Source organism: Salmo salar, chromosome ssa05, assembly GCF_905237065.1.
Source record: "Salmo salar chromosome ssa05, Ssal_v3.1, whole genome shotgun sequence".
Taxonomy (NCBI): Eukaryota; Metazoa; Chordata; class Actinopteri; order Salmoniformes; family Salmonidae; genus Salmo; species Salmo salar.
This window is the reverse complement of record NC_059446.1, coordinates 80,173,180-80,197,654: the sequence shown is the minus strand read 5'-3', so window position 1 is coordinate 80,197,654 and position 24,475 is coordinate 80,173,180. Positions and strand designations below refer to the sequence as shown.

At 42.7% G+C, this 24,475-nt stretch overlaps 2 protein-coding genes and 1 long non-coding RNA gene across 5 annotated transcripts in view; all 3 read right to left on the bottom strand.

Annotated features, from left to right (window-relative positions):
• LOC123724061 (E3 ubiquitin-protein ligase TRIM71) overlaps window positions 1-2,106 on the bottom strand; it is a 25,967-nt gene extending 23,861 nt beyond the window's left edge. The window contains exon 1 of the mRNA XM_045719083.1: window positions 398-2,106. Coding sequence (XP_045575039.1) covers window positions 398-1,129 — 732 coding nt within the window. The 5' untranslated portion in view covers window positions 1,130-2,106. The remainder of the gene's footprint in view (window positions 1-397) is intronic.
• A 2,687-nt stretch (window positions 2,107-4,793) lies between these two features.
• On the bottom strand, window positions 4,794-12,551 carry LOC106606051 (T-cell activation inhibitor, mitochondrial). Of its 3 annotated transcripts, none has more exons than XM_045719089.1 (11): window positions 12,403-12,551; window positions 11,827-11,925; window positions 11,134-11,266; window positions 10,595-10,745; window positions 10,102-10,366; window positions 9,690-9,812; window positions 9,182-9,279; window positions 8,923-9,014; window positions 8,584-8,816; window positions 7,082-7,213; window positions 4,794-6,964 (listed from the first exon to the last, which is right to left on the bottom strand). In XM_045719089.1, the coding sequence occupies exons 2-11, from the start codon at window positions 11,859-11,861 to the stop codon at window positions 6,739-6,741; spliced, it is 1,488 nt and encodes a 495-aa protein (XP_045575045.1). In that variant the 5' UTR covers window positions 11,862-11,925; window positions 12,403-12,551; the 3' UTR covers window positions 4,794-6,738. The 3 variants fall into 3 exon arrangements, with proteins under 3 accessions (XP_045575045.1, XP_045575044.1, XP_045575046.1); XM_045719088.1 differs by having other exon boundaries at window positions 12,280-12,411; XM_045719090.1 differs by lacking the exon at window positions 4,794-6,964 and having other exon boundaries at window positions 7,087-7,329; window positions 12,280-12,411.
• Window positions 12,552-16,159: 3,608 nt separating this feature from the next.
• LOC123743183 (uncharacterized) overlaps window positions 16,160-24,475 on the bottom strand; it is a 30,449-nt gene continuing 22,133 nt past the window's right edge. Inside the window, exon 3 of the long non-coding RNA XR_006770000.1 lies at window positions 16,160-17,272. This is a non-coding gene — a long non-coding RNA (uncharacterized lncRNA). The remainder of the gene's footprint in view (window positions 17,273-24,475) is intronic.

Sequence of the window (24,475 nt, the reverse complement as noted above, 5' to 3'; positions counted from 1 at the left end):
ACCCACATTAGGCTTTGAAGAGGTGTCCAATAACACCCAAACCCACGTTAGGCTTTGAAGAGGTGTCCAATAACACCCAAACCCACATTAGGCTTTGAAGAGGTGTCCAATAACACCCAAACCCACATTAGGCTTTGAAGAGGTGTCCAATAACACCCAAACCCACGTTAGGCTTTGAAGAGGTGACCAATAACCCCCAAACCCACGTTAGGCTTTGAAGAGGTGTCCAATAACATCCAAACAGACATCAAGCTTTGAAGAGGTGTCCAATAACATCCAAACAGACATCAAGCTTTGAAGAGGTGGTGGGTCAGACAGAGGATATGGGAGGATGGGGGCTATCTCATGATGATATTAAACAACATTACTGCTGTTAGACTCAGATGGAGAAACTTACCACATTGTCATGCTCCTGGCAGAAACTCAGCCTGTCCTGAAAGACAGGGAGTAGAGAGTAGCTCGGGGACCGGCTCAGAGTGGCAGTAGGAGTGTTAGAGTTGTTGGTTCGGTTCCCCAGGTGCTGGTGAAACAGACTCTCCATTAGTCCATCAATGAAATGGTCTTTGGTAAGCCGGACCCTCTGGTGTGCCCATACACAGTTGTTACAAAGGTACTCCTGGCAGTCTCGGCAGTGAGAGGTAGCGGGGTTGCCCTCGTTGCAAGAGCTGCACAGGGGCGCTCTGCTATGTCTGTGAGACAAGTTGTTGCCCCTGCTACTAACAGTATTGTTGATTTGCTCCTCAGACGAATTTACCACGGCATCCAACATGTTGCTAAATAAAAAGTTTGACGAGGGCAAGGCGTCTACTCCTGATACGGGCATTAGAACCTTTTGGTCACAAGTCGGGCACCGGAGTTTCAAGGGGTCTCCGGGGTTCCGCTGGTCCTCCAGACACTGCCTGCAGAAGGCATGGAGGCATGGGAGGACGTGGAGCCTTCTGGAGGATGAGGTAGATGAGCTAGTTGAGGTATGAGATGAGGACGAGGAGGTAGACGAGTTGGAGGAGAGCGGAGCAGAGGAGCGGCACAGTTCTTTGCATAGGGGGCATGTCTTCAAGTCGGAGTCAGGGAATGAAGCCATTTGCACGACTGCTTTGGAATAGGGGTCTTTAAACCCGCATTTAGACATAGCCTACGGTTGCCTTTGTAAATAGATGCAATGACGATAGACTAGATTAAATGTTTCTATTAAATGTTGCTCCTATTGTGCAAAATTGGTATCCACTCACTGACAGCAAATAAAATGTGAAAGTGATGAAATAGGTCTGCGGGTGAAGGACGTGCGTTTGAAGGAAATTTGAATGGCAGTCAACGTCAATGAAAGCTCTTTGGGATAGAACAAACTTCAGGTCTTCCTTATTTGCATACATAATTCACATTTTACGCATTGAAATTTGAGAGTAATTATAAATTAATATTACAGAGTTGTATGTTCTTGTTTACGTCAATGGGAATAAACCAATATTGTGGCAAACATTAAATCGTCTGCGTGTCCCCCACTCCGATTCTCCCCAAGCACAGAGAAAGGCCACTGCCGGTTTTCGTTATAAATTCCTCTGTTCAATTACGCACAAACGTGTTAACAGTAAGTGTCCGTCCAATTATTCTAATCCACCATCACGACTCTTTCAAATGTAGCCAACCATGCGCACCAAACTGAGACTGTTGAAGACAATTAAATAATGAATCCATTTGATGTAATAAGTTAGCGCGATACTTGCGCGCATAAGATCAAATAGCCAAACAGTTGCTGAACAGTCTCCCAAAAAGGATTTGCTACTCTATGATACCTTCTCTGAACGAAATGCTCTCTGCGATGCATTCGTTGTGCTTAATAAAAGGCTGCACTTTCTTGAGATCAAATGTACAGCGTTTTCCACTGGCTTCCATTGACCATCCGCCAGCGCAGAATTAATCCATTCGTCCGGTGCAATGAAGCGTTCCAATGTGTTCATTTGCACGCGTTTTACGCATGTTGAACTAAACAAAATATCAAGAGGTACAACGTAGGTTTTACTAATACGTGTATTATGTGCCATGTAAACTGCAAGACGTGAGTTTCTCGAAAATGCCCTAAACGTCTCTAATCCTACAGCCGTGAGCATACTTCCGTTTCATGACTCGGGGACTTTGTTGGACAGCCGGGCTGGGCAGTTACATACTAGCGTCGCCCTGTTCATTCCATTTTAACAGGAACATTTGAATTGGAAATGCTACAGTATAGTATGCAATATGTCGTGGAGTAGACCTCAAACAGCAGTTGTGCAAAAACAAGGGATCTATTTCAATATTTTAATTTCCTGGAAAAAATTATAGACTGTGGCTTTAATTTAATTTGACACTTTTGAGACTATTCCATTGGTTCCATGGTACCAGGCAAACTAAATCAAACTTTCTCTCTGGCTTGTGTATTTAAAACAACTAAAAACTAAATAATTGTTATTTAAACTGCAGTAAGTAGCCTAATGCTAACGTTTTATTTAAACAATTCTAATGTCCACTTTGAATGTGAACAAATAAATTACTGATCATGATTGTATCCATTCATCCTGTCTCAGACTGACAAGCAATGCTTACTCATGCATGCCTCTGTGAATGCCATGCCATTGATGTTGTGCTTTTGGTTCAGTCTCCTGGAATATCTCTCTCTCTCTCACTCAAAACACACACACACACACACACACACACACACACACACACACACACACACACACACACACACACACACACACACACACACACACACACACACACACACACACACACACACAGTGGCCAGGACAGGAGAACCCCAGTGAGGTTTATCCTTTACATGTTAGCAGTCCAAAATAAGCAGTGGGATGCCAGCCTGAGTGACAGAGCTCTGAAGGGAACCGTTTGACCCCATTATCCAGTCCTGGATAAGGAGCTGGCCCCGCCCAATCCTGCTCAGAGGAAAAACCCAAGAGTGTAGGCTACTAGGACTGGGGCACTATGAAAAGAAAGAGTCAAGAAGCGTCAGTGTTGGAAATGGCCAAAGACAACTTGGTTGTCCGTCTAACCAGCCGAGATCTGAACCCGAGTCTCCCACGGGAGGAACCAACCAACCAATCTTAACCATTAGACCAAGAGGACAGTTCCACCACACTTGTGTTGATGGACGGGGTAGGCACGGTGTTGACTTCTAACATGGATGTCTCCCTTCCCTGAGTCATATTAAACTTGGTAAATAAAATCTGTGAAAGACTGGGAGACATAAAACACGGGAATCACATGAACACCAGTAATACTCTACCAAGCCCCAATCAATATCTGAATGTCAAATCAAAAGTCACGGGTGGATAAAAACGCTACCTTTCCTGTTATTTAGGTTGCTGGGAAAATAACTTGAATGTCCCTGGCTACTTCAAAGTGGATCATATTTCTGGTTCTGAACTGAATGTTCTGATCATAATGCCAGGATGTATTTTCTGGTAACGAAAGGAAACAAGATGACGCCGTGAAAGAGAGTAGAGTGATCAGAAACATTCAGTTCAGAACCAGAAATATGATCTACTTTGAAGTAGCCAGGGACATTCAAGTTATTTTCCCAGCAACCTAAATAACAGGAAAGGTAGCATGTTTGTCTCCCCATGACTTTTCATTTGACATTCAAGATATTGATGGCCCTTGTTATTTTACAGAATGATGGCCAACTTTATTGCACTTGATGAAAACCTTTACCACAGTCACAAGAGGACCAAACGCTGGTCAGGTCGCCGCCTCGTCATGATCAAATGGGGTAATTGATAGTGACCGCTCCCCTCCCAGGTCTGTGGAAGCGTATTAGAGAAGGAGCAGGATGGTAATAACAGTGTGTTAGAGCTAGCCTGGTTGCTGTCTCTGTTCAGTTATAACATTCCACTCCTTGACACTCCTGTGTGGGAAGGAGTGGAATGTTAGTTCTAAAGACTGGTACCCAGACTACATTAGATCAGGGGAGGTATGGTAACAACAGTGGGAGCTCAGGTATAAATCATTAAAGGCTTTCCTGTTTCAAAACAGTCTGATTTAGCGTCATGACCTCCATGGCAACACTCAAACTCAGAGGGGGTTCCTCTCTAACTAGGAGGAAGTGGCCGATCAGATCAGCTTGCCATAAACCAACCAAACCCATATCCTGCACAATGAAGAGGCAGGATGACTAACACTAGCACTGCTAGAAGGCCAACCCCATGCCAGGCGGGACACAACCTCCCCTGTCTATTAATGTCTCCTAAAAAGCTAGGAATTACTCTGCTAATATCCACCCCACCCTGCCTCAGGGTCCATCCCAAATGGCACCCTATTCCCTAGTGCACTACTTTTTACGGGCCCTGAATCTAGGAGTTGGACAGTCAGACCGACAGGTAGACAGGTGATGGTGGATCTATGATCTGTTGTTTCTTTGAAGAGGCTGTTCTGACCACTGATTTAAATAAAGAACACATTATCTATCTATATAGTTCTGGCTCAGTGTACAGAGGAAGGGACTTCATATCGTCTAATTCAACACACATTTATCACTCTGGGAGAGTGAGAGAGACGTCCACATGTTCATGTAGAGTTTATGAATGGGTGTGTTTGGATCAAATTGGCTTTTGACAACCGTTCAGCACAGAGCTGATTCGGGATGGAGTCAGTCAGCTCTGCAATAAGTTACAACACACTTTGTGAAGGACAATGGCAAACAAACAAGAGTGTTGAAAATAGTGTTAATCCAGCAATAGTCATACACACGAGTCATTTAGCATCTCTAAATGATATTAGATGAAATAAATGATCCATCTTCTCCCAACGCTTGAAAATCACTCACTTTATTTTAGCAGGTCTTTATTCTGTGGTATTGGTTGTGTTAAAGTTAACATGAGGTAAAAACAAACATATTCATCATTACTGTTCCCAGCTGTCTCGACAGTATTCTAGCTAGTCAGGTAACTGATGCAAAATACAGTTAGTATTACTTGATCTTGCAGTATAAAAAGTCTCCATTCCATTTGACTGTACCGTCGCCCGAGAGCTGCATCAACGCGGTGGGATCCACTTCCAGAACTATAGCTCTTCTTCTAATAGCTGTTGTCCATTTCAGTCAAGGTCAACCTACAGTAGACCACTGACCATAGGCTCTAAGTATCAAACATCTGATCTAGAGTCAGGTCTCTCCTGTCCATGTAATTTTTTTAAATTGTGATCTAAAAGGTCAAACTGATCCTAAATCCACACTCCTACTCTGAGAAACACCAGAACATCAAATCTCACTAAGAAGAATATACATCATTACAAAACTCAGTATGGGGTTCATTGGTTTTAGTGCGAGCGCTCCATCTAGTGGAGAGTTTAAACACTGCAGCAGTATAGGACGTCTCCCGTCTGATCATCGTATGAGACAGTTTGTAATACCGAGGCTTTTCTTTTCTTAGCTCTTCTTTTGTGATAGCAAAGTGTGTTCCTGTACAGTTTAAAGTGTAATAGATTTGAATAAGTGTTATAGTTGTCTTCGTAGATGGTCTCGGAAATAATACTCAACATGTTCATTAAAATAACAATCAATAAAAAGTGCTACTGTACTACATTAACAACCATATTATTTCCCCTCATAAAAATATTAATACTATTACTCTGTGTTGGTTTCTTCACACGCACACCCTCCAGAACACTGACTGACTTCAAGATACTAGACCTTCTTGTTGGTTAATAGAAACTAACTATTGCACCAGCCTGCTCTGACCAAATCTTTTCACACTACCAAGCCAAGCTCAGCTAGTCTGGTTACCCATCATATCCACCATAGTTACTGGAACGTGCTGGAAAGGACATTATGAAAACAACGTATGCAAGCCAGCACAGTACTGGGCCTGGTTTCCCGATATCGATGGAATGGAATTTAGGCTTACGAGTGTTTTAACGATGCATCTTTCCTACAACAGCCGAAAATGTAACGCCACGCAGAGAGAACGTTCGCTAAGTGTGTCGATACTGACAAGATTGAAACCGAGCACTGCTCTCGGATCAGGATTCCACAATACAGACAACAGATCAGCTTGTACGACTGCAAATATTGAGATGGCTTTTTCTAACGCTTACCCTATAATAAATACACTAAATCAAGATTTGACACATCATGAAATATATAGAGGCATAAATTACAGACGGTAGCCAAATAGATAAATAAAACTATTTGAAATATAGGCCTATGTAGACTATAGATATTTATATCTGAATGCAGTCATATAGGTTATCATTTTATCCTTTGGTTGTTTCTAATGCATAGACATCGGCAGCTTTATATTTGTAGTCAACATCGTTGTGAAGTTATCGGTCGTCACAGAGAGACGGATAAGCATCTTGATTCTATGTTTAGTGGAAGGGGAAAATAACACTAGCTGTTCTAGGAGTGATCTGAGGCAGGCGGTAAATAACAAGCGGTTTCAAGTGCAACTTCAGTAAGGATGGCTTTGGAAAACAGGTCAGAGATCCAACAATGCTCCTACAAAAGGTTCTAACTATGAACTCAGCCTTAAGATGCTGTTGGGAAACGGGGCCTGGTTCAGCACGATAGTGTGAAAAGGTCTGTTTATCTGTCCTCTCCAGTAGAAGGATAACGTGATTGACCTTGTGAGAGTCGGTTGGTTTGTTTCTCTGTGTGGCAGCTGCAGTGTAGCCTGGTGGTAGACATGGTGAGCACAGCATTCAGTCTGGCTCAACCAGGCGTGCTGCAGCATGTCCCCTGGCCCTGTCCCCTCAGCCCTTCCAGTCCCAGGGGATGCACAAGTCCCCGTCCTGCATGACAGAGTAGAAGTGGGAGACCTCCACCCGGAGGCCCTCCATGAGTGGGGAGCGTTCCTCCAGCAACCGCCTGCAGCAGGGGATCATCTGGTTGTGTCTGACACTGGGCTCCTTGGACAGATTCCTCAGGGCCAGACCCTCCAGGCAGTGGAGCAGTACCTCCTCCTCCTCCGCCTGCAGCCTGGGGGACGGACACAGGTCAGGGTCACACACAGACAGAGAGATAATCAATACAACAATGTACACAGACATGTAGGAAGTAGGAGGGCAGGAAGACAAGGCTGACAGAGACACTCACTGGTTCCGGTGTTTGATTCGTTGTCGGGCCTCCCAGGCCATGCTCTGGAGGAATGTCTGTAGTCTGCTAGGCTCACAGGTGGCTGGGATGACGAAGTGACCCATCTCATGCAGGCTGGGGCTGGAGCGGTCACTGGGACAAAACACCACAGGTACATCATCAGTGGCCGGGGAATCTCTCACATGCCTCTACACCAGGGTTCCCCTATAGGCAGCCCGCCGGTGATTTCATTTGGTCCTCCAAGTTCTCTGAGCAAAATAAATCAGTAATAATAAAAAAAAGTTTTGGGGAATTGTTGTTGTTGGACATAAAAGACTAAAATCAAAGAAATTTGCTCAACGTGATTTTAATTTAGGAAATCTGTTCCCAAGTATTCCCACACATTAATAGCGAGGCTTATGTGATCCTATCTCAATGTAATCAAGGTTTGACATGATTCTGCTTTTGTCAAATACTATATCTGTTTGGGATCCAAATCATTTATAACTATGTTCCGGGCATCAGGAAAAGTCAGCTCACGGCTAAATGTATACTGAACAAACATGCAAAGTGTTGGCCCCATGTTTCAGGAGCTGAAAAAGATTCCAGAAAATGTTCCATATGCACAAAAAGCTTATTTCTCTAAAATGTTGTGCACACATTTGTTTACATCCCTGTTAGTAAGCATTTCTCTTTTGCCAAGATAATCCATCCACCTGACAGGTGTGGAATATTAAGAAACTGATAAAACAGCATGATCATTACACAAGTGCACCTTGTGCTGGGGACAATAAAATGTGCCATTTTGTCACACAACACAACGCCACAGATGTCTCAAGTTGAGGGAGCATGCAATTGGCATGCTGACTGCAGGAATGTCCACCAGAGGTGTTGCAAGATAATTTAATGTTCATTTCTCTACCATAAACTGCTAATGTCATTTTAGAGAATTTGGCAGTATGTCCAACTGCCCTCACAACTGCAGACCGCGTGTAACCATGCCAACCCAGGACCTCCACATCCGGCATCTTCACATGCACCATCCACCTGGACAGCTGATGAAACTGGAGTATTTTTATCTGTAATAAAGCCCTTTTGCGGGGAAAAACTCATTCTGATTGGCTGGGCCTGGCTCTCCAGTGGGTGGGCCTGGCTCCCAAGTGGGTGGGCCTATGCCCTCCCAGGCCCACCCATGACTGTGCCCCTGCCCAGTCATGTGAAATCCATAGCTTAGGGCCTAATACATTTATTTCAATTGACTGATTTCCTGATATGAACTCAGTAAAACCATTGAAATTGTTGCATGTTGCGTTTATATTTTTGTTCAGTGTAATTGGGGACCCCCACTCTACAGACTGGTATTACAGTAGCATCAAAATCACACCCTTGAACAGCAATGTGCTGCATAAACAGAGTATTTTGGCCCACTGGTAGACAGTCGGGTACGCGGTAGACAGTCGGGTACGCGGTAGACAGTCGGGTACATGGTCTGTGGTGTGGGTGGATAGGGAAGTCTCTCTTACTTCTCCAGGGTCATGGCCAGGCCTTGCAGGCTCCTGGGATGCAGGGCTAGGCGTCGGGCCAGTAGTCTCTTATGGAAGGTGTTGAGGATGCTGCAGTGTTCCTCTATAGGCTGTACAGGTCCCAGTCTCTCTATGTCAATCACCTGAATACCTCCCAACACATGGCTGATCCTCTCCTTCAGCCACTCTGTCTGCTGGTGCAGGCTACGGTAGCTGGGGAGACTCACAAACAGCTAGGACACATGTACACACGCACACACAAACAAACATGGAACATGAGCAACAGGAAAATAAAAAAGACTGGTAACTTTTCCAGCTGAAATGTAACATGTACCTTACTTTTGTCCATTGGTGATGAACATCCATTGTTCCCAGCATCACATGACCTGAGGCATTCATCCCTGATTGGTCAGTGAATATTATAGTGTGTCCTAAAAGAAAATAAGGAATGGATAAAGTAATTTACCATACATCATTTTAATTCACTCATCATTCTCTGTCAGTCAGGACATCTTTCAAAATGTCAACAGAATAGAACAATTCAAGCCCACTCTTAAGACATAAAGAGCCTTATTGACTCTCTTCCAGGTGTGTATACCTCGCAGGTTGAGCACAGCCTCAGGGTTCTGCTGGGAGAGACGGCTCAGACTCTGGAGCTGACAGCATCTGTGAGTCACTCCCCAGCTGCGCTGCCACCTGCAGGAGGGAGGAGGTATTGTCCTCAGATCAGGTGTTCAAGTGGAAGCAGAGGTTGCCAGTCGTGATGTAACAACAGGAGGAGGCTCAAAGTCTCCAGAACATTGATAATACGTTACTTTGGAATGACATTGACCACCTTCTGTTGTACCGCAGGCCAGTAGAACCCAGTCAAACAGTAACTCAAACATGCACCCTATGAAGCTGAAGGGTCTATGCACTTAACTTCATAGGACCAGCACTTTGCATCAGAGTCATGTTGTATTCGGTGCAGGTGACAATTCCATTTTTACTATGTGTCTCTGCACCATTTTCTATCTGCATGGGAGTTGGTGCACTTAATGAAACTCACCAATGTTTTCATCTTCTATCATAATGGAATAGCTGTTGTTCAGAGTGCTGATGATTACCTGATATCTTCCAAGGCAAATTTCTGACACAATTCCTTCTTGAGTCTCTTCAGCTCCTCCCGTCGAGGGACACTGGCGTTCTGCTTGTTCGTAGCCTCCTTCTCATGGTTTCTCAGCCACAAGCTGCAGCAGAAAGACAACTCTTCAGACAGACCAATGGCTCGCTTGTAGAGCATGTCACTTCTCTCAAGGCGTGAGTGGAATGAGCCAACTAGAAGAATGCAAGTACACAGGCAGTGACGAAGACAGCAAGATCATTTGTTTCTTTTTAAACCCGTCTTCGGAATGCATCTGTGAATTTGAGTTGACAGTTAAAAAGTGATCAAGCTAAAGCGATGCTAATGTCTAATGTGTCATTCTACATACATAAGAAGTTAGCGTTTTCATTGGCTAGGTAGTCATTATACAGTACCTTAGTGTGGGCTCTACTTTCTTGGCCTGCTCCAGCTCCTGCTCTGGGTCTCTGAAGCCAGTGAAGCTGTAGTAGCTTTTGTCCCATTTGATGGGTCTGTAGAAAGAGTTCCCATGCCCAGCCACTGGCTGCCGGCTCTTGGGTGACTCTGAGCTGGCCTTGAGTCCCTTCATGTGCTCTGTGGACAGACTGCAGGACTTCAACACGTCCATTACAGTGGTCAGGACATCCTTGGTGTGCAGAGTGAAGCTGACCGAACGGAACCCTGGGAAATGTAGTCAAATGTATTACAAACGTAGTCAGTCACAAAAAAAATCCAAATTGCACCATGTTTTCTATATAGTGCACTACATTTAACCAGGGTGCATAGGGTGTCATTTGGAATGCATCCATGCATAATACTCACTCAGAGGAAACGGTATGAAAAAAACAAATGATCAAGAAACACCAATACTGTATAGTCTATATTTTACACAGGCTAAAAGGACGTTACCATGGGGAAGGATGTCTTTCTGAATGTCTTCCTTGTCCTTTATTTCTCTGACATAAAAGGTGAGCTTTGTTGGTTGGACTGAGCGGGTCCCCGGTTTCTGAAGGTTTTCCAAATAACCACTGAGTCTCTTGAGGGAATTTTCATTGACTTCCTGAAGAGAATTACACAAAGAACATTTTGATTGGCAATTCCACGATAACAGAATGATTCTGAGGCTCATATTTTTCACTTTAAAATGTCAAACAAAAAACAATGAATGCAAAGTTAAACAAACCATACAACTCTATGCACAAGGACTACTTTTAACAATTACCACTGAAAATGTTACAAAAACACATTTACTTGAATAACAGTGCAGATGCAAAGTTTGGTAACAGAATGACGGTTTGTGCTGCATCTACACTGTTCTTCAAGTAAATGTGTTTTTGTAAAATGTTAAATGGATATTGTTAAGTCACCATGGAATTGCCCTACGACATAATTCTATGATACATGGACATTATTGCTCTTTTAGCCTACAACAGGACATAATCATTCACCCTTTCCCTGGGATGCTGGCCAAAGAAGTCTGGATGCACTGCAAAGTAGAAAGGTCTCAGTGCATTGATAGCATCTGCCCCTGAAAGAGCTCTCTGATGGACCAAATGTGCTGCGACATGTCTGTTCCCCACTCTGGAAAAACAACATGGACCAGAGAGTGAGGATAAAGGGTTGTCACCATGATCACCATGAAGTCCAAAACGTGCACTGAGGGCGGGCTGAAAATGTAATGCCTGCTGTGCATTACATTTTACATTTACATTTTAGTCATTTATCAGACGCTCTTAACCAGAAATGCGTACATTTCATACATATATTTTTTCTTTTTTCCCCGTACTGGTCCCCCGTGGGAATCGAACCCACAACCCTGGCGTTGCAAACACCATGCTCTACCAACTGAGCCACACGGGACCATTACATCAGGGGCTCCCAAACTCAGCCCCCCCTCAGTGCACGTTTTGGTTTGTGCCGCACCACTACACAGCTGATTGAAATGGTAAAAGCTTGATGATGAGTTGGTTATTTGAATCAGCTGTGTAGTGCCTGGACAAAAACCAAAACATGCACCCAGGGGAGGCCCCAGGACCGAGTTTAGGATTACATCACTAACAGTGGTCCTTTTCACAAAATCAACTCTGAGTGCAGGTGATGATGTAAATATGATAATGTAAGTACTATAGTGGGTTACTTACCTCATGGCACTTCGCAGGAGAGAGGCCACAGACATAGCTAGGTCTACCTGGACACCATCAAATCACTGACTTGTGACATCCACAGGTGTTGATTCTCTCCTGTTGATGAAATAGCTTACAGATTATGAGCTGACTGGCTAACTGGTCCAAACTGACACATCTTAATAAAGATTGTAGTAGCATTTATACTACAGCAGTAGCTAGCCAGCTAAGCCTTGGTTTGTGGGGCAAACTCAATAGGTCTTATTTACAGTATATCTGGCATTCACAGGACTAGCCTAAGGCAAGGCCAAGGGGACACATTGGAAAACACTCCAAACAACAACGCTATCAAATCGTATGGCTTGCAAGTTCATCCTGTTTATTCCAGCACAAAACTGAGCAATAAATCGTATGACTCGTTATAACTAACAGAAAATCACAACAACAAACAGGTTCAGCTAGTTTACCCACCTAGCTAGCTTCCATGCAGGCTAGCTGTGAGCTGAAAATAAGCAACCACATTCAGACTGTACCAACCACATGTCGATAAGTGTTTGGCTCGGGAATTTGTCAAAATTAATGAATACAGATTACCTTCTTAAGACTGCATTGCTGAATTGGTAGCATGGCAGTGAATTATTTTAAATAGATTTTGAGTCCAATGTCAGCTAGTGGTCCATTCATAGCAATCAGACAGACAAAAGCAATCGCACTACTATACTAAAGCATCGATAGCTCCGATATGGACGTTTAATGACCTCTGCTGGTGAGTTTAGAAAGCTACAAGCAATATCTCGCTCATCATTGCACCTCTTCTAAACGCAGTCCAAATTCAGTTTTTTCTATATTTTGTATGATATTGTACAACAACAGCAGATGAAACTAACACCGGAAAAGAGTGATAAAATGTGATCAGTGTTATTTCCTGATAGTTGCTGGTTGAAAATACAATCTACACAGGACCTAATCAGCAGGTTTTTGCATGGGTGAAGTTTCGTTTTTCCATGGTGACATCAGGCGGTAAATGAGTTAATAGACCAATAACAAAGACAGTTCCAAACCTCTCTGCTAATAACAGCTAGTTTTCGGGGTTTCCCCTCCCCACTCAGACCACTAAGTCCTAGCAAAAATATTGCTTGAGAAACATTTTTTTGCTAAAAAAAAACATTTTTGTTTCTTTTTGACCATTTTAATGGAAATCTATTACATTAAGGTTAATACCCAGATATTATTTTATATTGATATAAAAACGGCTGTATTGGATCTTTAACCAATGTCAGATTCTGATGGATCATGAATGTTCATTTTCTTCACCCACAAAACAATTTTTAGACACCTTCCTTACTGCCTTTCTTTGGCTTGTTTCTTAAACGTCACATTTTCCCTCCAGTCCAGGTTGTCCATCTGCAGCAAACCCCTTTTGTGCTTCATCATACCTGTGAATTACAGGAGGCTGCTGAGGGAAGAATGGCTCATAATAATGGCCGGAACGGAGCAAATGGAATGGCATCGAACACCTGAAATCCATGTTTTTGATACCATTCCAGTGATTCCACTCCAGTCCTTACCAGTGTTGGAAAAAGTACTCAATTGTCATACTTGAGTAAAAGTAAACATACCTTAATAGAAAATGACTCAAGTAAAAGTGAAAGTCATCCAGTAAAATACTACTTGAGAAAAGACTAAAAGTATTTGGTTTTAAATATACTTAACTATCAAAAGTAAATGGAATTGCTAAAATGTACTTAAGTATCAAAAGTATAAGTATAAATCATTCCAACCTAATTATACTAAGCAAACCAGACGTTTTTTTTATTTTTATTGACGGGTAGACAGGGGCAAACTCCAACACTCAGACATAATTTACAAACAAAGCATTTGTGTTTAGTGAGTCTGCCATATCAGAAGCAGTAGGGATGACCAGGGATGTTCTCTTGATAAGTGTGTGAATTGGACCATTTTCCTGTCAAAATGTAACGAGTACTTTTGGGTGCCGAGGAGTAAAAAGTACATTATTTTCTTTAGGAATGTAGTGAAGTAAAGGTAAAAGTTGCCAAAAATACAAATAGTAAAGTACAGATACCCCCAAAAAACTACTTACGTAGTACTTTAAAGTATTTTTACTTAAGTACTTTACACCACAGGTCCTTACCACAAGCCCTTTCTCCCCAATTAAGGTGTCACCAACTCCTGTGCTGTGAATATCAATGGATTACATTCGTGGTCAAGTGCTTGTAAAATAAATCTATTTGGTTTGCAAAGTGGTATAGTGTGTTAAGACATTAGCAAAAATATATTTTGATATACCCAAATGCAACAATATAACATGTAATGTTCAAAATATAATCTATTTTACATTTCAACATCAATTTTTATAAAGTAATAAATTGCATAATATATATTCTAAGAGTAGCGTATGTTTTCTTCCTCATTACACATTTGACAATACAGTGTATCCTACATAGAGATAAATCCATGTTATTCTCAAATCAGGCCATAGGATGCATACCTCCTACATTAGGAATGTGTAATTCACCACAACACACTATGTATGAGGTGTTTCCACATTTACCAAACACCTGTCAAAAGTTTTAGAACACCTACTCATTCAAGGGTTTTCTTAACCTTTACTATTTTCTACATTGTAGAATAATAGTTAAGACATCAAAACTATGAAATAACAAATATGGAATCATAGTAACCAAAAAAGTGTTAAACAAATCAAAATATATTTTATATTTGAGATTCTTCTAATAGCCACCCTTTGCCTTGATGACAGCTTTGCACACTCTTGGCATTATCTCAACCAGATTCATGAGGTAGTCACCTGGAATGCATTTCAATTAACAGGTGTGCCTTGTTAAAAGTTCATTTGTGGAATTTCTTTCCTTCTTTAAGCCAAACAGTTGTGTTGTGACAAGGTAGGGGGTATACAGAAGATAGCTTTATTTGGTAAAACACCAAGTCCATATTATGACAAGAACAGCTCAAATAAGCAAAGAGAAATGACAGTCCATCATTACTTTAAATCATGAAGGTCAGTCAATATGGAACATTTCAAGAACTTTGAAAGTTTCTTCAAGTGCAGTTGCAAAAACCATCAAGCGCTATGATGAAACTAGCTCTTATGAGGAACACAATAGGAATGGAAGACCCAGAGTTACCTCTGCTGCAGAAGATAAGTTCATTAGAGTTATCAGCCTCAGAAATTGCAGCCCAAATAAATGCTTCACAGAGTTCAAGTAACAGACACATCTCAACATCAACTGTTCAGAGGAGACTGTGCAAATCAGGCCATCATGGTCGAATTGCTGCAAATAAACCATTACTAAAGGGCACCAATAGCAAGAAGAGACTTGCTTGGGCCAAGAAACAAGAGCAATGGACATTAGACCGGAGGAAATTTGTCCTTTGGTCTGGAGTCCAAATTTGAGATTTTTGGTTCCAACCACCGTGTCTTTGTGAGACGCGGTGTCGGTGAACGGATGATCTCTGCAAGTGTATTTCCCACCGTAAAGCATGGAGGAGGAGGTGTGATGGTGTGGGGGTGCTTTGCTGGTGACACTGTGATTTATTTAGAATTCAAGGCACACTTAGCCAGCATGGCTAACACAGCATTCTGCAGCGATACGCCATCTCATCTGGTTTGGGTTTAGTGGGATTATGATTTGTTTTTCAACAGGACAATGAACCAACACACCTACAGGCTGTGTAAGGGCTATTTGACCAAGAAGGAGAGTGATGGAGTGCTGCATCAGATGACCTGGCCTCCACAATCCCCCAACCTCAACCAAATTGAGATGGTTTGGGATGAGTCGGACCGCAGAATGAAGGAAAAGCAGCCAACAAGTGCTCAGCATATGTGGAAACTCCTTCAAGACTGTTGGAAAAGCATTCCAGGTGTTGCTGGTTGAGAGAATGCCAAGAGTGTCCAAAGCCATCATCAACGCAAAGAGTTGCTATTTGAAGAATCTCAAATATAAAATATATTTTGATTTGTTTAACACTTCTTTGGTTACTATATGATGCCATATGTGTTATTTCATAGTTTTTATGTCTTCACTATTATTCTACAATGTAGAAAATAGTCAAATTAAGAAAAACCCTTGAATGAGTAGGTTTTCTAAAACTTTTCACCGGTAGTGGACAAGCTTGCAGGTCTTTGGGGGAGGAATTTGGAAATTCTACTGCACGGGAACTTCATCTCTATATATATTTTATGATGAAATGGGTGTATGAATTATACGATTAATTTCCAATGTATCGTACAGTCTGAATGGAAATAATATTTACACAATAAAATACTCAAATAATTTGCAAAGATAGTCATATAAATGACAAGATACATAGATGTAGTTGTTCACATGTATCCTGCTTTAATATTGGAATAATGATGCAAAAACGAATTCACAATTGTACTTAAACACTTTCACTCACAAACTACCACCACACAATGAAAACATAAAATTTGTTCCGTAACGAATAACAAATAAAAAGTCCTTTGATGAGTTTTAATAAAAGTATATAATATAAAGTGAAATAAAAGCAGCACAGAGGGATGCCAACAAAGCGTACTGATACTAAGACTGAGACTAACATCAAAATCCATTTTCAATTTAATCCCAGACAAAGGAATACACCCAGCCTTTCATTTGTCATGCTTTTACATAAACCGGAACACATTTCATTATGATTGATTATTCATTTCATGCTATTCCCATCCACTAGCGGTTCTGGGGGGGGGGGCAGTGCCACTGTGACAACAATTTTGGACCCCCTTGAAGAAAACGATATGACAACAATAACGTCTAATGTAACTGGCCCCTCTAGCAGTACAACTGGCCCCAGCTTGGCCCCCCCAGTTGAAATGGTCTAGAACCACCACTGTTCCCATCACACTTGTTCAGAGAGGCACTGTCCTCTCTCTAGTTGTACTGTCTTATGCTCTGATAGTTCACTGATGTTGAATCCTAGTCCTAGTGTGCAGACACACAGAAACTGTCATAGGGCAAGTCAATACAATACAACTCTACTTTAATCACAATTGAGAATTAAACAATGGTGGTTATGCTTCGGACGATGCTCAAATGCTCCTCTTATGCCCCAGACACACAGTGGAATATTTAGTTTATTTTTAATTAACTTCGACTAGTCTGTTTTTGAAAGACACATCCTCCACTAGTCTCGGCATGCATTTTGATCTGTCCTCCTGTGATCTGCTGCTGTGCCTTGCTGCCGGTGAGGGAGAGGGCTGGGCTCCGGGGCTTCGGTGCTGCAGACAGTGGGGTGTGACCCTGGTGTTGGGAAGAAGCCGTGTCTGGCACTATAGCGGCCTGATTCACAACACCAGCTGTCCTGCCCCACCAGAAGTCAGAGCTGGCTGGAGCTGTTCCTCCTGAGGCCCTGCATCCTCCTGCGTGGATCCTACAGCTCTCAGGGGCTGATCCACAGAGAACCTGGAAGTCTGATAAAAACAACAGCATCATTATTCATTCATTCATCAGTATTACAGTTAATATTACAGTAAACACTCATTCCTATTCAGTGTCATTCAGTTCATTTTTTTATTTTATTTCACCTTTATTTAACCAGGTAGGCCAGTTGAGAACAAGTTCTTATTTACAACTGCGACCTGGCCAAGATAAAGCAAAGCAGTGCGACAAAAACAACAACACAGAGTTACACATAAACACACATACAGTCAATAACACAATAGAAAAATCTATATACAGTGTGTGCAAATGTAGTAAGATTAGGGAGGTAAGGCAATAAATAGGCCATAGAGGAAAAATAATTACAATAAAGTTTAGGTTAGAATGTATCACCACTTTAATAAACTGCAAACATGGCTCCAAATGCAATGTCTAAACAATAAATACTTATCCAAATCTAGAGTGTAGTATTGGGTGTGAGGAGGTTCAGGTAAATTAGGGGCAGTCTTCAGATGTGGCAGATACTGTACCAACATGCAGAGTGGAGCAGAGGTTTCTATTTTAGAGTCTGGAAGTGTATCGAGGTCAAGTCAGAGATAGATGGAGCAGAGAATAACTGAGGACCACGACTGTAGTTCTCTATCCACCTCTGTTTACACTGGGTTTGGGATGGGGTGGACAAGTAAAATGATTGGGAGGGAGAGGTTTCACATAATGTGCAAATGTCCATTTATTTAGAGTGAAGTTTAGAAATCCAACTAGAGTCATTTGACTCAATTAAAGAGGCACTCCTGCTATTTTGGAACTTTTCCTGTTGAAAAACAATATCCCATGTATAAATACAGTAATGTACACACACACACACACACACACACACACACACACACACACACACACACACACACACACACACACACACACACACACACACACACACACACAAATGTTTTTTGGAGCAAAATGGTGTTTTTTCGACACAACTGAAAACTTCAAGATGGTCTGATGGTGCCCTCTGATGTCATCGCCCTCCCCCCTAGTGTGGGGGAACAATAGAGGAGTAATAGAGAACAGATGAGAAAGCCCCACCCCACTTGTGCCATGTCATGATACCTGGACCACATATTGAGATGTACCTTTTGCTAAGTTAATCAGGTGATAAATGAGGGTAAAAGGAGACTGGAGTGCCACTTTAACGATGAGGGAGGTTATGCTACACAGGAAATTAGAATGAGAGACATCATCCAAAATCGCAGCAGACCCATTACAGAGAGATTTGGATAAGCTTTTTTGTCTGTGCTAATTTAATGATTCCCAGAGGAAGGTTTGGCTAACTGGCCTGGTTGTTATGCGGAGACAGAGATGGAGAGAGAGAGAGACAGAGAGACGGAGACAGAGAGAGACGGGAGAGCGTACAGCAGAGAGAAAACATCTTGTGAATCATAGCTCCACCATCTCAGCCAACTGTGTTAAAGGAGCTAAGCCTCTGCAGCCTGTCTGGCACCACCCTGTGTGACAGAGGTCAGAAAGAGGACAGAGGTGCTGAGGCCATACTTAACTGGAACTTCCAGCGTGGAGCCAGAGCAGTAAAACAATGGCTCTTATTGGCTGCTGCCTCAGTGACAGTGGCTATGTCCCAAATGGCATCCTATGTAGTAGTGCTCATACGGCTCTCGTCAAAAGTAGTGCGATATATAGGGCTTAGGGTGCCATTTGGGATGCAGCTTGGGCAGATCGAGGGGACATCTTAAAAGGGCAAAGTACCACAGTGATTGATATATTGTTGCTCTGACTTCAATTCCATCCCACCATACAACTTAATCCCTTCTTGATAGACAGGCACAAACCATCAACAGATACATTCCATGTTCCTCCTCAATGGATGCCATTTTGTGAAAACATGGTTGACATATTAATATGAAACTCACTCTAAAAGCCATCAAAATACACTTCAAGTTGTAAGTGAGAAGAGCATATTAACGGTGTCATAGAGAGAGAGAGAGATACTGGTAGGTAGCTGCATTTGAAGCTGCCACGGTTTGGGGGCCAAACACCTTTACCACTGTTATCTGTAATGCGACTCTATTAATCTGCAGTTTGTCCTCTCCCCTGGACATATTCCATCACTGGAGGGTCAAGTCCAGCTAATTCCTCCACAGTTGAACATGCCACACAGCATAATATCCCAGCAATACCTTTCTGCCCAATCCTGTTCTATCCGCTCTGTTGCCCTTTCTGGTTAATCTAATTGCGACAAAGCCCACATAAGGGCTTTTGTGCCAAGAACTTCTTTATGGTTTAAAATTAAACGGCTTGGGCGCCCAGTTTTTGGATGGCAGCCAGTGTCCTTCAGACAAAGAATGTCAGTGTGCTTAATAGGCAGAAAAGCTCTCCCCTGCCCCGAAAAGAAGCAGCCACCACACGCCTCAGTACTGCGCATGTCTGCTCCCACTACTTTCTGTCAAGGCAACAATGAGAGCAGTTACATCTGAACTGCACCATAGTGTGAAAGGTCATTTTGGACAGGCCTGTTAACATACACACTTCCATTTCTGTACAGGCAAGTTAAAGACAGATAATACTTTCAAAAAAGCTTTTTTGGGGGGGGAAGTGGCCAGAATTGACCATAGTTTCTAGAAGCTCTGGTCCAGAGCGTTAAGTCCAACTTGCTGAAGGCTCAACATCAGAAAGCTGCACGTAATGCCCTGGACCAGAGCTAAGGTTCCAGCTGAGAACAAAGAAGAGTACTTATTCCTGCTATTCTCATATAAAATATGATCATTTCCCAAATAGCCAAGCCAAGCATCATTTCACACACAAGGGGCCATAACTATTTCTGACACCTCCATATTGTCTGAACAAATCTATTTCCTTTTCATCAGATCTCTATGTAATCTACATTCAGTGATGTCATGTCCTTTGTACTGTGCTGTATTCCATTCTGTGGATTCCATGATTGGATTCCATTCTGGGGGAGTCCCCTCGGCACAGCAACATGCCTCCTTGACATTTCCGTCGGAAAGTTCCGGAATCATTTTGCGTATCCCCCATTCATTACAATATTTGCTTAGCAGAAACCCTTGAAATCACTGTTCCAATGTGGTCGTAAGCACCTGCATTCCCTTTGGAGAAATTCAGGATCAATACATTCTCAAGTCGAAGATGCTTATCCCACTCACAAGCTAAGAAAAGTGTCTTACAGACCCCATAATGATATACTGTAGTGTGGCACAGTACCAGTACAAGTGTCCATGTGTAACGGCTAAACCAGTCATTTGAGGTAAAAAATATAGAAATAAAAATAATGCCAATTCAAGCAAAAAAATAGGAGACCTTCCTTGGAGTGAAGACCCTTTGACAAGCAATTAAGGACTTGTTTGTTGTCTTGCTTGGGCTATTTCCTAAACGCAGGCATTAGTTAGCATTAATAGCTTCTCACGGTAATTAAACCTCCCTTCTAAATGATCCTGGTGCCCGACCAGACCGTGTGCAGTGTGTCACCTGTGTCTCCAGACAAGCCCAGCCTACCCCACCCATCCTCCCACCTCGGGCCACATTTCCCTCCCTCTGGCCTGGCTTTGTGCTGATGGACGAGCCCATCCCTCACAGTCCTCCCAGACAGCTGTGCTTAGCCTGCAGAATGGAGAGAGAGACTTTGGGACTTTGCTTACTGGATGAAAGCAAGCATTTGTTTCCTAATGGAACCTTCAGCCCTCCCGGAAGATCAATTATATTCTGTACACCCAGAAATAAGTCATTGGCATCATCCTCGTCTTGGTAATTGATCTCTTTCTGAGGGTATGGCATCACTGGCTGTGTCTGGGGTTTTTGTTTTAGCACAGACTGGCTGCTGTGTGATACAGTGTTCAGGTAATAGGGGACATGTCGATGGTATTGTATCTAATAATAACATTTGCAAATCTGTAAGATTGCACAGTTAGTATCAAATTCTATGAATGTGGAAATTCCGCTCACTGATAATATCTCCTGTATTATGGGAAATGCATCATCCTAATCAATCTGAAATGGTTTTGCCTTTCCTTTGCATTTCCATTTCCAAATACTAAGAGAAAAAGCCCAAACAAATTCAACAGAAACTTGTTTTGGCCTGCTAGACGGAAGAGGAAATATCGACTGCAATTTCTGAGAAGACAGACAGACAGACTGGCAGACCGACATGTCTTATCATGGATGCAGCAGCTGTCAGGAACAGCCCAGGTAACAGAAAGGCATCATCTCATCAGCCTTCCCACAGCCTGTCAATCCTGCACAATGGACTGATTGACATATCCCTTACTGTATATATGGCAACCTTTCCTATAAGCCTAACTTAAAACAACACTATTTCAGTATGACAGTATATTTCTTTCCTTCCTTAACTCGACATCGGAAAGATGAACATTTGTTTTCATGCTTCACTCCTAAACTGAACATGAAGTGAAATGAGAGAGAGAGAGAGAGAGAGAGAGAGAGAGAGAGAGAGAGAGAGAGAGAGAGAGAGAGAGAGAGAAGAAGAAGGAAGGATATGTAATGAGAGTGTTTACGGGAGGTTCCTGTCCATCGGTGGAAGGCAGTCTGCTCATTAAGCTATAGGGAGAACAGAGAAGGCAGTCTGCTCATTAAACTATAGAGAGAACATAGAAGGCTGTTTATTAAGCTATAGGGAGAACAGAGAAGGCAGTCTGTTCATTAAACTATAGGGAGAACAGAGAAGGCTGCTTATTAAGCTATAGGGAGAACAGAGAAGGCTGCTTATTAAGCTATAGGGAGAACAGAGAAGGCAGTCTGCTCATTAAGTTATAGGGAGAACAGAGAAGGCAGTCTGCTCATTAAACTATAGGGAGAAGTGTGTGTGATGATCGAGCCACTGGTCTGGATCTTTCTGCATGGATTCATTAGTTTCTCTGTGGGACACACACACACACACACTTCTGATGATATTGTGGTTCCCAGACTGCCACAAAACACATGGCTAACAGTGACAGACAGTCCTCTCTGGAGCTCTGTCCTCCATCCCTCTCCTGTCCCTCATTCCTCTCTGACACGATATCATTATGGACCGATTTTATACATATCTAATATACTCCATTGGCATCTGTAACATGCCAGGCAACATCCCAACAGACAGTAGCACTGAACAGTAAAAGGAGCCTTCTTTGTGCTACAGCTGCAGAGGGTGTTGGATGTATGTACACGGCTGCCTGCTACTCGACTGTGATGGTATTTCACTGAGTGTTTGGCAGGCGTGGCACTGCAGCATTGCTGAAGGAAACAGCTGTTCTCCACAGACAGACAGACAGAATAACAGACAGACAGAATAACAGACACACAGACATACATACCCCTGAGCCACCATGGCTTTATAGGAGTAGAGGTAAATAGGCCAGTTCATGTGGTTAATAGATGGTAGTAGTGGTAAACAGTGGAAGACAGGCCAGTTCATGTGGTTAATAGATGGTAGTAGTGGTAAACAGTGGAAGGTGGACCAGTTCATGTGGTTAATAGATGGTAGTAGGGGTAAACAGTGGAAGGTGGACCAGTTCATGTGGTTAATAGATGGTAGTAGGGGTAAACAGTGGAAGACAGGCCAGTTCATGTGGTTAATAGATGGTAGTATGTGTAAACAGTGGAAGGTGGACAAGTTCATGTGGTTAATAGATGGTAGTAGTGGTAAACAGTGGAAGACAGGCCAGTTCATGTGGTTAATAGATGGTAGTAGGGGTAAACAGTGGAAGGTGGACCAGTTCATGTGGTTAATAGATGGTAGTAGGGGTAAACAGTGGAAGGTGGACCAGTTAATGTGGTTAATAGATGGTAGTAGGGGTAAACAGTGGAAGACAGGCCAGTTCATGTGGTTAATAGATGGTAGTAGGGGTAAACAGTGGAAGGTGGACCAGTTCATGTGATTAATAGATGGTAGTAGGGGTAAACAGTGGAAGACAGGCCAGTTCATGTGGTTAATAGATGGTAGTAGGGGTAAACAGTGGAAGACAGGCCAGTTCATGTGGTTAATAGATGGTAGTAGTGGTAAACAGTGGAAGACAGGCCAGTTCATGTGGTTAATAGATGGTAGTAGTGGTAAACAGTGGAAGGTGGACCAGTTCATGTGGTTAATAGATGGTAGTAGGGGTAAACAGTGGAAGACAGGCCAGTTCATGTGGTTAATAGATGGTAGTAGGGGTAAACAGTGGAAGGTGGACCAGTTCATGTGATTAATAGATGGTAGTAGTGGTAAACAGTGGAAGACAGGCCAGTTCATGTGGTTAATAGATGGTAGTAGGGGTAAACAGTGGAAGACAGGCCAGTTCATGTGGTTAATAGATGGTAGTAGGGGTAAACAGTGGAAGACAGGCCAGTTCATGTGGTTAATAGATGGTAGTAGGGGTAGACAGTGGAAGGTGGACCAGTTCATGTGGTTAATAGATGGTAGTAGGGGTAAACAGTGGAAGACAGGCCAGTTCATGTGGTTAATAGATGGTAGTAGGGGTAGACAGTGGAAGGTGGACCAGTTCATGTGGTTAATAGATGGTAGTAGTGGTAAACAGTGGAAGACAGGCCAGTTCATGTGGTTAATAGGTGGTAGTAGGTGTAAACAGTGGAAGACAGGCCAGTTCATGTGGTTAATAGATGGTAGTAGTGGTAAACAGTGGAAGACAGGCCAGTTCATGTGGTTAATAGATGGTAGTAGGGGTAAACAGTGGAAGACAGGCCAGTTCATGTGGTTAATAGATGGTAGTAGTGGAAGGTGGACCAGTTCATGTGGTTAATAGGTGGTAGTAGGGGTAAACAGTGGAAGACAGGCCAGTTCATGTGGTTAATAGATGGTAGTAGGGGTAAACAGTGGAAGACAGGCCAGTTCATGTGGTTAATAGATGGTAGTAGTGGTAAACAGTGGAAGACAGGCCAGTTCATGTGGTTAATAGATGGTAGTAGTGGTAAACAGTGGAAGGTGGACCAGTTCATGTGGTTAATAGATGGTAGTAGGGGTAAACAGTGGAAGGTGGACCAGTTCATGTGATTAATAGATGGTAGTAGTGGTAAACAGTGGAAGACAGGCCAGTTCATGTGGTTAATAGATGGTAGTAGGGGTAAACAGTGGAAGACAGGCCAGTTCATGTGGTTAATAGATGGTAGTAGGGGTAAACAGTGGAAGACAAGCCAGATCATGTGGTTAATAGATGGTAGTAGTGGTAAACAGTGGAAGGTGGACCAGTTCATGTGATTAATAGATGGTAGTA